Here is a 15,535-nt window from a genome sequence, read left to right as displayed (position 1 = left end):
GCTAGTAGGACACTTTTATCCAGTTGTGCTTAGGGCTTATGTTGCAGTATTGGGGAATCACTTGCAATGCAAGGGATTAAAACTGTGGTAATTGTACACAGAGCAAGTGCCTTACCCTCCTTTTGCCCTCAGTATACATCCTAAACCAACAAAGATGCCTCAGATGGCTCCTGAGAAATGAGGAATCAATAGGAAGTATGGAGAGTGTACATAGGAATATAGAAAAATAGAGAATTTGGAGCTTGAAAACTGGCAGAGAAGAGAGGAGGGGAGAGGGGGGAGGAAAGGAGAGGGAAGGAGAGGCTGGAAAGGAGAGGAGAGACCAGGGGAGGGGAGGAGAGGAGAGGACAGGGGAAAAGAGGGGCGAAGAGTAAAGAAGAGAGAGGGGAGGGGAGAAGAGTAAAGGAAAGGGAAGGGAAGGGGAAGAGAAGAGAGGGGAGAGGAAGGAAGGAGAGGGGAAGGGGGAGGAGAGGAGTTGAGAGAAGAGAGGGGAGAGGAGGGGACATCAGGCAACTGTGCCAGAAACCTAGCACCCCAAGAAAGATTGTACAATGGTACATAGTACATACACTTTTCTTGTATGCAGGCAACCAAGTTTGATCAGGGTTTGTGGTCCCCTGAACACTGCCAGGAATAAGCCCCAAGCACTACAGGATGTAACCCCAAAAACAAATAAACAAATCTAAAACAACTAAAACAACTTGGGAGATGGGGACAAGAAATTAGCAGGACCTCAAAAGCAGTGTCCATTGGCTGGTGTGGGTACCCCTATAAAGACTATGGTGGGGCTGTTTTTCATCAGTTGTAGAAACTGAAAGTTCATTTTAGCTACTGCTAGGAAGGAATTTCCACAGCCAAGTAAAGGAAGCACTGGAGAAAATGAAGGTTCAGTTCCTTCTTAACCCTCCTACTTGTTAGCTTTCCCCTACCAGGGAGATCCATAAAAGTAGAAATGAAGTGACAGAGTTCAGCACCAACACAAGAGTGGAAAGGTGTGATTGGAGCTAAGAGACAGGTATAAACTGCACACATAGATTTCTGTGACCCTTGCTAAGAAACGATATAGAGTGGGTAAATGTGACTGGAGCTAAGAAACGGGCATAATCAGGCACACATGGAGCTCTGCAACCCTTACTAAGAGAAGACCTGGACACAAGACCTTGTTTAGGATTTGCTTGGTGGTGCCAGCTGAATTTAAATCTTTGAAGTTCTCTTGATGCTAAACTGTGTTCATTAGTAGTGAAGTTTGAGGTATCCGTTGCAAGCAACAGAAACTAACTGAAGCCAAGGAAAATGAAGAAACAGCATGTCCAAAGCCAAGTGGAGGCATACTCAGAACTGAGGAAAGCCTGAAGAACACGGATAGGAGAAACACATCTAGGGCAGGGTAACACAAGAAATCTGTGGTTACTGAGTCAGTCCTTCCAAGCCTTTCGATCTTGTTTCACTGGACTCCGATTTCCTATTCTGTAATTGGTCTGGTAAAGCCACAACCAAAAGGGAGTCTGAGGTGGCTGTACATAGCGTGTAAAGAGCAACTCCACAGCACAAAATCAGGGCTTCTGTCTGCATAATTGGTGCAGCTGACAGTCAGCACTCAAACTGGGTTCCTGTTGCAAGTCAGCCCCTGAAGAGGTTGACTGATGGAGGGATGGAGGATGAGGCCTTTCTCCTCCAGCTTGGACCACGCGTTTGTTACCCTGTTCAGTTGGCAGTTCTGAGGTGAGTGTGGTGGGAAGAAAGCCAACACGCAGTCAGGCTTCCGAAGAAAACAGTTCTTTATTCTGTGAAGAGGCCGAAGCCAAAAGGCCTAATAATAGGCCACAAGAAAAAAGCCTCTCGCCTTCCACAGACCCTTGCTTTTATGCCCCAGAATCAGGTACCACCCAATGGTGGGAATCAGGTACCACCCAGTGGTGGGAGCAGAATCAGGTACCTTCCACAGACCCTTGCTTTTATGCCCCAGAATCAGGTACCACCCAATGGTGGGAATCAGGTACCACCCTAGGGTGGGAGCAGAATGCCAGGTCATACCCTAGGGTAGGGCACAATCACCGATCAGGGTAGGGTCAGTAACATAATAATCCCATTAAACTGTTTACATACACAACAGGTTTCAAAGGCCAGTTCTCAGAGAAGTAATTTGGGTCAAGTTATTTATTTGGGAAAAAATAAGTAAGTTTTCATATGGGAAGCAGGAAAGTAGGTCAGGGAAGGAAGAAAGTAAATTGAAGGTATCAGAATGATGAGTTTCTTGCTGGGGTCATGGATTAAGACTCACTAGTACAGTCTGATTCTAGCCCATAGGAGTCATATTTATTCACTGGGTTCTGAACATCAAGGCTGAGAGCTGTTCCTGAGAATATGGATGCCCAAGCATTCTCAGGATGTTTGGACTTTAGGCTCACCTAAGGTCTCAGTCATCTGTACTTACTGTAAAATGCTTTGGTATAAAGGTATGAACCAGATAGGGCAAGAGAACTGGAGGAACCAGCATTAGGACAGCTGATGCTACAATAGATAATTTCACAATTCCAACACTAACCCTATGGCAGTTGAATGAAAGGGTAGGACACAGGAATACAGCTTCACAAAAGGGCTGGAGCACTGGAAGAGTCTGAATCCTTAATCTGAGACTGAGTTGGGAAAGAGGAGGACCAAGATACTCTATGGTAGAACAACTAGTACAAGTTCTCAGCAGTACCATATTGTGGGCATATCAGACTAAGCACTGGCTTTCTCTTGACATCAAAAGAATTAGAAGGCTTGCTCTTAAGCCCCATGTTTCCAAGTAATGCATTTTATAAAGCAAACGAAAAAGACTTTAGAAAATGAAAAATCAAGAATTAAACCCATTCTTCAGAATCAAATTTAAAAAATTAAAAAAAATCAAGAAAATGTGCATATTGGTGCCATAGTGATTGTACAGCAGGTAGGACATTTGCCCTAAAAGTGGCTGACTCAGGTGTGGTCCCAGCACTCAAAGATGAATCCATGAGTACAGAGCCAGGAGTAAGCCCTGAGCACTGTCAGGTATGACTCAGAAACAAAAACAAAAGGAAAGAAAGTGGGAAATGGAGCAAATTCTTAGGGCCTTGAAGAGACAAAGTACCCAACCAGATACTAAATTGTTCATTGCAGGTACCCCTTATTTCACACGTAAATTCATTTTTTAGATTAAAGCAAGCCTTCTGGAAAAGGTTTTTATTTGATTCCTTCCTCTTTCTTTGACCTCATCACCTTTGTCCTCTTCACCTCCCTTTCTGAACAGGCTAAATCTATTCTTACCCAATGCCCAGGCTATTTTCCCTACCCAGATGCTCATTCCTCATAGCTCCTTCATCTCATTTCCTTTCAGTTACCTGCTATCCTAGACATTTCTCTCCCATCAGCCAAAAGTCCTGTCTATGCAAGCAAGACCACATCTGCTATGTTCACTTTGATATCCTCAGTGCTCAGACACAGAGTAGATGCTCAATTCATTTTGTTATTATTGATTAATTATAAGTTATTAAATGTTTTATCTATTTTTAAAAGCATCCCTACAATTTTTGAGGGGAGATGAAGATGAAGCTCAAGTTCCTGTCTTTTAAGATACTAAAAAATAAGTCATAAAGATAAAAACTTAATGTGGAAAAGAGAATGTTTGCAGTGACAGTTAAGATGAATAAAGAATACACAACAAACCAATGTATCCTAGCACATTATGTGTGCCTGGTAATGGTTCTCATCATTCTCTCTTAAGCTTTTAAATTATGAATATTTCAATTTTTTTCAACAGAGTGGGTTCTCCATTCATCATTTACAAAGAACAACAAAAGCATATTTCTTTTCTGAAGCTGAAATCTCCAACGTATAAGAACATGATTTTTCCAAGTTTTATAAAAGAAAGGTGACTTCGTTGATATTCTTTCTATTATTCATAATAAAGAAGTAATAGATATAAAAAAAGAAGTAATAGAATATAATATGTGGCTTCATCAATTTTATATAATAACGTGTAGATGTTTGCCAAATGCTTTTGCTTAATCAATGCAGTCATCCATTGAAACACTTTTACTCAATGCTTTTGGAGCAGCTACAAAGGGAAAAAGTAATTGCTTAACTAGTGTAAGTAAAACACTATTTATTCTAGGAATGCTAATAGAAAGCTAGGTGCCTAAAGGCAAATTAAAATATTTTGCTAAGGTTCCGCTTTGAAGTTATTTCTGCTTCCTAGAATGTGGCATGGTAAATACCCATTTGTATGTATGTGTGTTTTCTAATTGCACAAGTCATTAAGAAACTATGTACATGTATGTATGTATATACAGTATTACCACAAATTCTAGTACAGTATGTAGATTATTAACAAATATTTTTAAATCTCTTTATCAACATAACACACTGTATAGAGCATTACTTATTGAACTAATTAAGTCCCAAACACACAACTATGTGTTAACATTTGCTTTGTGCTTTGAAATCCAAGAGTGCAGTTTTGGAGGAAGAGTATTTTAAATATATCAGACAAAAGAGCACTTAGAGAATTGACTGAATGTGGAAGTCAGAGGTATGAAGTGTCAATACGTTGAAAAAAAATCCATATAGTAATGATTCACATAAATTTTTGGATGATTTCTAGAGTTTCTTTAAAGTGTGATCCTGGAGAAAGCTAATAGCAAAGGGCAGAAGGAAATGTGTGTGACCAGGAAGTCAAGGTTACTGTGATCTGTGTGTTACCAGATCTACACAATGGACAGCCAGAGACAGCACCTTCAAGATATTTTCCCAAGGGATGAAGGAGTTGGAGAATTTGTCAACAAGCTTTTGTCAGAAAGGGCTGATCCTAGGATGTTAACTTAGGGAGATCAAAAAAAAAAAAAAATCCCTCTTGTATCAGGCATTACCATTTAAACTTCAGGTGTGAAAATATGTGGAAATGGTCAGGGCAGGGATACTTCCATAGCCCTGACCTCCACATTCACCTATTCAACCAACCATGAACTTCTATAGTTGGATCTGCAGAATCTACTATAAGAAACTTGAGTGTCCTAGATTCTGGTATGCAAGAAGATTCAGAAACCAATCCCTCTTGGTTTGGGGGTCAACTGCAGTTACCAAGGCACAACTATAATTATTCTATGAGGAGTCGAAAATTTTATACAATTTGATGGGAGAGGTACTTTAAACCCTCTCATTTGTTAACTGCATGTCCACATATTTGTTTCAGGGTTGTATTAATTATTAATTATAAAGTCCTAGTGGTGGTGGATGGATGGTGAGACCTTTCTCAGCCCAGCCAGTACCTGCAGCCCCGTCAGTCCCCGGGTCTGTGGGTTCAGGAAAACAGCAAGGAAATGATCCACAGGCAGTCAGATAAAGTTTCAGAAGACATCAGCTTTATTACAAGGCACTAACGACCATGTGCATATTTTTCACATGGCCTCTAATCTGAGATTTTTTAAGCAGCCTCTTTCAGCTGCCTCTGCCTCTCTCTTCCTCTTCCTGCATCTCCCCTGCTGAGTCTGCCTTTCACCTCTCCCCTTAGGCCACTCTTAATTACCAATCAAAGACCCCTCCCATCTGTGGAAGGGTCTCCCTTTCCAGGTGAGATAGGCAGGAAGTGGGGAAGGGTAGTACTTCAGGATAAGTTTCTGATTTTTACTTGTTTGAGGGACCACATCCTGTGGTGATCAGGGCTTATTCCTAGCTCTGTGCTCAAGGATCACTCCTGGCAGGTCAAGAGACCGTTTGTGGAGCATGGGATGAAGTCAGGATTGGCTGTAATGCCAGGCAAGTGCCCCACCAACTGTACCATCTTTCAGCTCAGGATCAGCTTCTGGGTGAATGTAGACTAGGACAGGTACCACTCATTGTTTTTCTTTTTTGTTTTATTTTTGTTTTGTTTTTTTTTGGGGGGGGGGCACACCTGGCTGCACTCAGGTTACTCCTGGCTATGCACTCAGAAATCGCTCCTGGCAAGTTCGGAGGTCCATATGGGATGCCGGGAATTGAACCCAGGTCTGTCCTGGGACAGCTGCTGTATGGCAAACGCCCTACTGCTGTGCTATCTCTCTAGCCCCATTGTTTTTCTTTTTATAATAACTAAACACTCTTCAGTGTGTGCTGAAAATCACAATTAAAAAGAGCCAATGCTATCAAGAAGTGTTTTCTGTGTAATCTCAAGGTACCATCCAAGTCCTCTCATTTTCTTTCTACCTTCAGATCAGCATCTATCCTACACACCAGTCCACAGACTTGCAGTAATAGCCAAGATGGCAGATCAGCGGTTTCAGCCTTCGTACACATGTGGCCTGGTCCCAGTGTGTGGGCCTCTCGGTGGTAAACCAGAAGATTAAACCTCTTTCCTAAACCAATATGGTTTTGCAGTTGTTCCACAAAATATCCCTGTTCTTTCCCAACTACATTCCCAAGGCTTCTGTTAATTAAACCAAGAGTGGACAAGCAAAGAAAAATTTTAATTAAGGCATCACTGAGGATGCCAGATGGGCCAACTATAGTTTAATTCAAGCATGTTCTATCATTTGTTCTAAAGGATCAAAATCCTTTCCCTAAAGTGACCCTCAAAACATGTTCTGCCTTGGAGTTGAGCCATTTTAAGAGCCCTTCTCTCCCAATTTCTTCTATGCTTTCATCTTTTCAACCATGGTCTCCACAACTACAAGTAGTTTCTTTATAGCTCTGAATGCACTCTGTGGAAACCTTCTCAATGGATTCGACCACCTTCACCTTCTCACAAGCCAGAGTTTGGGGGGATCTTCTTTCCAGCATACAACTCTTCTCTAGCTCATGCCCCTCGAATTCATCCTTGCCTCCAGACCCTTCAGACTGGAATGCTTCTTCTGGCCCAAGTGTGATCACTAAACTGGGTCTCTCAGAATCCTCATCTTCCTTCTGTGTAGTATACTTCATCCTGTGGCCTTTGTGTTCTTGGGCACTTAGCTCCATCTTTTTGTCTGCAGAATGCTGACTGAGAGAATATTCATTCTTTCTCTCTTGGGGCTCTCCCTTCTCCAAGAAGAGCTGAAGCTGCTCAGTGGAGGAGTCCCTACAGCTTCCATAATGCATTGAATCATCCTCCCTGAAAAAAACCATGCTGCTTTTGTCTAGGGTGGAGAAGGAACAGAATTCAGGATCTTCATAAAGGTCATCCCTGGAAACAAAATACATAATGCCCTTTGATGTGGAACTCTGCCGAAACTCTGTGGAACTCTCACTTTCTCCTTGACCATATTGCATAGTTTCCCAAAGGCTTTACTTATCTGTCCTCCATCTGGCACATCTTCGAGAGACTCTTCTGCAATGGGAAGGCTTGACTCCTCACCACTGAATTCAAACTTAGATTTGAATTCTTCTTTAAGTACCACTTGAGTCTGTTTTGTGTCTTGTAGGCTGTCTTCTATTTTGTGCTCAACTGTAATCTCCTTTTTCATTGAAACATTCTGGGGGAAGCTTTAGGTCTTGTTTTTTATTTTGTTATAACTGGCATGGCCCTGAAGATCTCTATAAACAAAGACAACAGGTATAACTGGAAGGACGAGGAAAAGAAAAATGTAGTCATTGAAAAATAAGCTGTCTATGGGGATAGAAAAATTTACTCTTCTGGTAAAGAGGTAAAGCACTTGCCTTGCAATGCAGCTGACCCAAGTTCAATTCCCAGTGCCCCATATAGCACCCCCAACCCAGACAGGAGTGATGCCTGAGTACAGAATCAAAAGTAAAAGGAAAGGAGAGGAGAGAATCAGAAAGGGAAGAAGAGGAGATGAGGGGAGGGGAGAAAAGAGAGAAGATGAAAGGGAAAGGGAGGAGAAGAGAGGGGAGGAGAAGAGAAGAGAGGAAAAGAGAAGGGACAAAGATGGTAAGGGAGAGGAGAGGAAATGAAAGGAGGAGAGAATAGAGAGGAGGTGAGAAGAAAGGGTAAAGGGGAGAGGAGAGGGGAGAAGAGAATGGGAGGAGAGAGGACAGGAGAGAAGAGAGGTAAAGAGAGGAGAGGAAATGAGAGGAGGGGAGAAAAGAGAAAGGGTAGAGGAGAGGGGAGGAGAGGAAAAGAGGAGAGGAAGAGAGGAGGAGAGAGCTGAGAGTGAGTAGAAAAGAGGATGGGAGGAGAGAGGAAAGGTGAAGAGACGTGACGATAAAAGAGGAAAGGAAAGGAGAGGAGAGTAGAAGACAGGTGAGAAGAGGAGAGGAGATAAAAAGAGATGAGAGGGAAAAGGAAAGGAAAGGTAAAAATAAAGGAAAGGAAAGGAAAAGAAACAGAAAGGAAAAGAAAATATCTTAGAGATCAAGGATAAGCATTGGGGTAGGGTAATACTTTCTATGAGGAGAACACACAGGGTAAAAGTCTAGAACTGAAGCATCCATGACCTGAATGGAGGACTCAGCTCTGACTACTTGTTTTGCAACTTTGGATAAATAAATTACCCCTCTGAATTTGAAGGATGAGAAAGTCCTGTGTGTTCTGAGACACAATTTCTGTCACACTGACAATATACAACTTATTAAAATGTGATTTAATGCAACTTTATTAGGGAACAATAGCTCCTATCCCTGCTCTTGACTTCTTATATTCAGAGACTAAATGACAGAAACTCTATTATTGTATCCCTGTTCTTCCACAAAGAGAGAGTTTTCTCTGGCATGATCTAAATGCCTTCACGCATGAGAATAAATCAAGTTATGGGGCAGGTCCCTATCCCATAGCCTATGAAGACAAGTAAGTGTATTTAGTATCTGTCCTTCTTTTACTTGCTTCACTTAAGATAATACCTTCTAGTTCAAACCAAGTTGCAACAAATTGCATAATCTGACCATTCCTAGGAGTTGCAAAGTATTCTATTATTTATACAGTGTAAAATAAATCCCCATGATTTTTGAGATCACCCCACCTACCATATTTCTAACCTCAGGTGGATGGGTTGATACAAGTGATACAGGTTGGGTAGCCACAAATGAAATAATAAACAATGCCAGTCAGGAGAGTCATGAATTCAGTGACTCCTCCCTCATGGTGTGTCCGAGAGCACCAAGCCAGAACTACTCTTTCTTTTTTAATCCATTCCAAATTCATCAGGAGGGTGAGTTCACGAGAGAGACAAAAACATCTATCCAGGGGCTGGAGAGATAGCACAGCAGTGTTTGCCTTGCAAGCAGCCTATCCAGGACCTAAGGTGGTTGGTTTGAATCCCATCATCCCATCTGGTCCCCCGTGCCTGCCAGGATCTATTTCTGAGCAGATAACCAGGAGTAACCCCTGAGCACCGTCGGGTGTGGCCCAAAAAACAAAAAACAAAAAAAAAACTATCCAGGTGAGCTTTTACATGTCAAAGGGCTAGGTGAAAAGGAAAGAGGAGGGGGCCAGAGTCATAGCACAGCAGTAAGGCATTTGCCTTGCATGTGGCCAATACAGGACGGACCCAGTTTGAATCCCGGCATTTCATATGGTCCCCTCGACCTGCCCAGAATGACTTCTGAGTACAAAGCCAAGAGTAAACCCTGAGCACCGCTGGGTGTAACCTCCTAAAAAAGGAAAGAAAAGAGAAACTGGGGGAACACCTTTGTTTTGGGTTAATAGTTGGGTGTCATCTTAAAATTTTATTTCTGGCTTGGTATGCTCAGAGATATCACAAGATGAAAAGACACTGATTCCATGATTCTTTCCTAACTGGCTTTGTATATTAATTCTTCACTGCTATCCTGCTTCTTCAGACCCATCTGTGTGAGGGTAGATGAATGGTGCCAATGGTGAAATACATGTGTGGGGTGATTCCATAATGTGAATATTTATTTTATAATACAGAATATATATATCATTGTATATATACACACATGGCATCTTTATTATCCATTCATCTGTCATGAGCACCTGGATTGATGTCATATCTGAGTTATTCTAAGTTCTGTAATTAATAATGATGGGTATATGTCCTTCTGAATGAATGTTTTTGTACTTTGGAGGTAGATAGCAAGAAGTATAATAGCATAATTGCTAAGTCATATGACAGCTCTATTATCATATCTCTGAGAAATCTTCATTCTAAATTATAGAAATAAGGATGAGGCAAGAGAGAGGAAATGAGGGAGAAAGTATTAAGAGTCAGACAGGGTCCAAAGCTTCAGTGCAAAAGTCACTTGCCTTGCATATAGTCAGCCTGGGGTTTTATTCCCAGGACCCCATATGGTTCCTGGATTTATGCCAGGACTGATTCCTAAACACAAAGACAAGAGTAAGGCCTGAGTCCCAAAAGGGTGTAGCCCAAAAAAAAGTTAATACTAGTGAAAGAAGTTAACACTGGTGGTAAAATTGTTGTGGGAACATGTATTCCCAAAACTCTATTATGAACAACTTCATAAACCATACTGCCTTTTAAAAAATAAATAATCTGGAAAAGAAGATTATCTCTGTGTCTGTACCACCTTCTCCTAGAGCCAAAACATGAACTGATGCTATAGAATTCAGAAAAGGAATTCCCATCCCAAAGTCACTTCTAGCTCAAGGAAAAGAATTTCAGAAACTTAACAAATCTCACCCTACTTCCTGCCCTCCTCGCTGAGCCCTTCCACTCAGTCACAGCTTAATTTCATAACTTCTCATTTCAATACTCTTTTCCATTCTCTCCCTTTGTAATGCCAAAGGCCTAAGACAAATCAGAGCATCTGGAGCAGAATGATTCAAGATGACTGAAAGCAGTGTGAATAGAAAATGGGCCACAAAAATATAAAAGAGCAGGGCCGTAGAGATAGCATGGAGGTAAGGTGTTTGCCTTTCATGCAGAAGGTCATCGGTTCGAATCTTGACATACCATATGGTGCCCCGAGCCTGCCAGGGGTGATTTCTGAGCATAGAGCCAGGAGTAACCCCTGAGCGCTGCCAGGTGTGACCCAAAAACATAAAAATAAAAATAAAAATAAATTTAAAAAAAATATATATATATGAGGAGGGAAGGAAGAGGGTGGACATGCCAAAAGAGAGAGGATTGGGAGAATGGCACCATGAAAGGAGGCAACACTTGCAAAACCAGCTAATGCATTTCAGGGCCAGTGCCAAAGCAAGAGGTTGGACCCCTTGCTTAAAACTAGTGAGAATTTTAAGAGTGACACTACAGTGTGTTGGACCAAATATAAAAACTCTCAAGCATGCACACAGCAGGGAGACTCACAACGGGATAGCCACATTGGAGCAATGATCCTTCTCCACCACCCAATTGCCACAGAACTTCAGCGTCACACGGATCAAAGTCTGGACAAGCTATAGCTCTTCCCCCAAATCTGTGTTCATCCAATACTGAGGGTTTAATTATCAGATAATGACTCCCAGTGCATTAAATCATTGGTCCCCAAAGGATCAAATGTTGCTGAAAGACACCTCACTTGCCAAATAAGCATTTCTGCTCAATTGCAAGTGTAACAGAGAAGAAAGAATAACTGATCATCTACTCTGTTCCAGACTCTGGATTAGGCCTTGATTGCATTTTTACATAGAGTGGATCATTTAATTTGAAAGAAATTATAGAATTCAGTGTGCACTTCAACAAGAAATACATGTTGAAACTTACTTTTTTCCCAATTTAGTGCTTAGTGTTTGGGGAAGTCATTCATGATGTAGCCTCTTTCTCTTTCTGTTTTCCTCCCCATAAATTTCTTGATTTAGTCACTTAGCATCTCTGAGTACAATGTTGTGTTAAATAATTACACATAAGTGCAATAGTACAATGGCTAAGGAACTTGCCTTGCATACAGCTGATCTGGATTGGATCTCTGGCACACTGCTGCAGAAGTGCTGCATCCCTAAGCAAGACCTTAGTGGGGTCCATAAATCCTCACTGAGAGAAAGTGGGAGCACGAGGTAGACGGATATGAAATATGAAATAAATGAGACCACACAAAATGCATTGTATGGGGACCCACATCTATGAGACGAGAGACAAATTTTACTGTTCAGCTGATGACATTTTAAGCACAAACTCTGGTATGCAAGGTGTCTTCAGGGAAAACAAAGAGTAGGAGATCTTCCGGAGGGGCAGTACAATGAGACTGGGCCCTAGAAATTACATATCAAATAACTATCTGACGTAGGTGAGAAAGAGCCCTGCTAAAGGGCTGGGAGAAAAGATGAGGTGGAGGTGTTTTGGGGTAAGCAAAAACAGGTTTTTCAAGAAACCAGGAGGAGAGAGACAGGTTTTGGAAGAAATGTATTTGCAGTGGCCAGAAAATGGATTTTTGGGAGGATGGAAATAAATGTTTACTGCCATAGAGCTAGACTCAAAAACAAGCTGCTGGCGCCAGGTTATACTTGAAGTAAGAGTCACAAATAAACTAGCCAGCGGGGAGCTTTTGGCGGCCAGACAAGGTGGGTGTCAGTGGGTCCCTCCTGGATGGGGTCCCAAGCTTTCCCCGCCCTTCCCCCAGCTCTAGGGTGGGAAGGGCACAGGGTGTAGGGTGGGAAGATCCTGGCTTCCGGCTCTCTATCCATCCTCTCTTGAGCTGGAGGATAGCTCTAGCCACATGGGGTTTGGGAAGACCCCATGTGGAAGGCCTTCTCCCTAACTTGAATGCGCTGGGAGCCTTGATAGGCCCCCAGCTTTCCCCTCTTCTGCCCCCGGCCTCCAGGCCTTCTAGGGTGGCAGCTCAGGTGGCCAGACAAGGTGGGTGTCACGGGGTCCCTCCTGGATGGGGTCCCAAGCTTTCCCCGCCCTTCCCCCAGTCTAGGGTGGGAAGGGCACAGGGTGTAGGGCGGGCAGATCCTGGCTTCTGGCTCTCTATCCATCCTCTCTTGAGCTGGAGGCTAGCTCTAGCTGCATGGGGTTTGGGGAGACCCCATGTGGAAGGCCTTCTCCCTAACTTGGGTGTGCTGGAAGCCTTGATAGGCCACCAGCCCTCACCTCTTCTGCCCCGGCCTCCAGGCCTTCTGGGATGGCAGCCCAGGAGACCAGAAATGATGGGTCTTAACTTGGGGGTGTGCTGAGATTTGCTCGGTTGCGCTGTTTGTCACTGGCAATTTCTGCATGTATTAAGAGTACCCCTTATCTTTATGTTTGTTTTGCGTATCCAGAATGTCCATTTTGTATTCTTCCCTTTCCCACACCCCTACAAAGCTCATTTTTACTCCTTAACTCTTTCACCACCACCCCCCAAACATCACTAACCCACATTACTCTTTTTAACTTTAGTACTGCACAATTCTAATCACAGACCAAAGCCGTGCATTGTGTGTGACAACCCCAAACTGTCTCAAAAGACATAAAATGGACACGTATTTCTTTCAAATATTTTGTGTTTTTTCTCTGACAGCTATAAGTCTTTCTAAATATTCTCTTATACAGTGACGATTCTAACCACTTTTTATCTTCTCTTTATGAGCTGTTCAACAAGGAATTTTGGTGAGAGTCCCCCAGTTTAATGCTTATGATTGAACCATGTCATGGGGATTGTTGGACTTGTTCATATGGCCCCCATATGCGCCAATAATGTCACATGGCATTGCTCCTTTTTTGCATAGGCACATTAAAATGGGAAAATACTATACATACAAATAAGATCCTATCTAGTAGAGATTGGAACACACAAATCTTGTAGTGCAAAGGGACCTTATACCCTGAACATTGACATAACGACCTGGCACAGGCCTCAGAAAAAAGGGCATTTTCCATTCACCCCTGAACCAGGGAAGCCATCCACAAAACATCCAGGTTTGTCTATAACATCACCTGAAGCAATCCTCTACCATGGAAGACCCTACCACTGCTCAGACATCGACCTGCTCAAAAGAGACTTCCTTTAACACTGAGAAGACTTAACAACAACAACGACCTGCTTACAGGACAGGGCTCTCTGCATTGCCCTTTAATGGTGAGGTGAAACAAGAGGATGCTCCACATCCTGACTTCAATGTAGGATATGCAGATTCCAGGATATTTAATACAGAAACATGATACCAACAACAGAGACTGTGTGAAAAATAAATGTGTGTTGGCACTACAGACAATGTCTTGGATTGGACGATCTAATTTGCCTGGAGCCTAGAGTTGGTCTTATGCCAGGAAACTTCAGGGGTCGGGTTTCTTTGTATTTAGGCCAAGGTTATTCCTTTCCATTCCCCTCATATTTTGGTGGGCCTATGCAAACAACAATTGCCACACTAACGCTGTTTTTACTGTGCTCCTTTGACTCTAATCCTTAAAAAAAAAAAAAAAAAACCACTTAAAATTTGAGGTTAACTTAAGCTAATATGCATGTACATGGAAATGTAAAAAATACTATGCCTCTAATGTTTAAGGAGTTACGTAAGTTTTATGGCTTTAGATTGCCTTGTGTGCTGTTAAGAAATATTATAATGTGTTACAATCTAGGGACTTGAGGGACAAAGTAGTTGTACATGGATTCTGTTTTATTTATCTTAATGTTCTTTGGCTGAAAGTTCAAAGTTAAGGTATCAGCAAGGGGACTTCTGAGAATTATGTTATGGTTAATTGTCCTTCCACTGTAACTTTACCTTGTCCTCTTTCTTTGCCTCTTTGTTCTCATAATTAAAAATAAAAAAATTTAAAAAAAGGAATAAAGCATAAATGTAGGCTTAGAAAAAAATAGTTGGATATTTTTTCTTTTTACAAAAAAAAAAAAAAAGAAAAGAAAAAAACCAACCAGAGACAGAGTTGGGGAATATTACCTTTTCCACTGGATATTAGCTGCATGACTGAGTAAACAGGGAGACTGGCACAGTGGTTAAAAACTGCTGGTGTACACAATGCATGACATAAATATAATTTAAAATTATGTATAGCTCATTGACCATGATTAAAGAAATATGATTGTTTTTCTACTGATAACCATTCAAGTACTCTCAAGCAAAACAGAGTACACTCAAGCAAAGAAAGAACAGCTCTTACTGGAGTACTTCTAAGGTCTTCCCTTTGAAGTCAATCAAAATTCCCCAAGTCAGAATGGTTGAATAGAAGAAACAAAACTTAATAAAATAAATCTGTCTTTACATAAAGTAAATATTCCCAGTCTGTTCTTTCAATGCTTTCTATAGATAAAGATATAATCTACAATATAGTCTTAGTTTTGTTCACTCTGAGGACTTGAAGGGAAACTTCTCCTGCGCCTGTCTTCCTGTGTTTCTGAATCCCTGAAGGTCTCCTCAGAGGCCTAGGGAGCATACCCCAAAAAACTGCATTTTGAAGCTGCCCAGTGAGTAGATTCTGGCTGTGGGGGGTCGCCGTCCAATAGGCTGGGCCTCTCTGGCCTGCGGAGGCTCCACCCTGCTGTGCCTTTGTTCACTCTGAGGACTTCAAGGGAAACTTCTCCTGCACCTGTCTGCCTGTGTTGCTGAATCCCTGAAGATCTCCTCAGAGGCCTAGGGAGCACACCCCCAAAAAACTGTCACCTAGAGGTAGCAGAAGAGCAAGGCCGCTTCACTTCAAAGCCGCGCACTCTTTCTAACCAATGAACCCCATCACAACACTCAGGAAAAACCACACTACAAGTGTGACAATGGAGAAACCTCACAGGCAAACACCATGCACAGAGAATAAAG

The 15,535-nt window shown here is 42.1% G+C and overlaps 1 protein-coding gene across 1 annotated transcript in view; it reads right to left on the bottom strand.

Moving 5' to 3' along the window:
* Positions 1-6,642: 6,642 nt before the first annotated feature.
* Positions 6,643-15,535, bottom strand: part of BFSP1 (beaded filament structural protein 1) — a 53,547-nt gene continuing 44,654 nt past the window's right edge. The window contains exons 7-8 of the mRNA XM_049775591.1: positions 7,199-7,445; positions 6,643-7,109 (exon numbers count right to left, since the gene is read on the bottom strand). Of these exons, the coding sequence (XP_049631548.1) occupies positions 6,643-7,109; positions 7,199-7,445 (714 nt within the window). The remainder of the gene's footprint in view (positions 7,110-7,198; positions 7,446-15,535) is intronic.

Source organism: Suncus etruscus, chromosome 6 (assembly GCF_024139225.1).
Source record: "Suncus etruscus isolate mSunEtr1 chromosome 6, mSunEtr1.pri.cur, whole genome shotgun sequence".
Lineage (NCBI taxonomy): Eukaryota > Metazoa > Chordata > Mammalia > Eulipotyphla > Soricidae > Suncus > Suncus etruscus.
The sequence above is the reverse complement of the archived record's forward strand: the minus strand, read 5'-3'. Positions and strand labels throughout refer to the sequence as shown.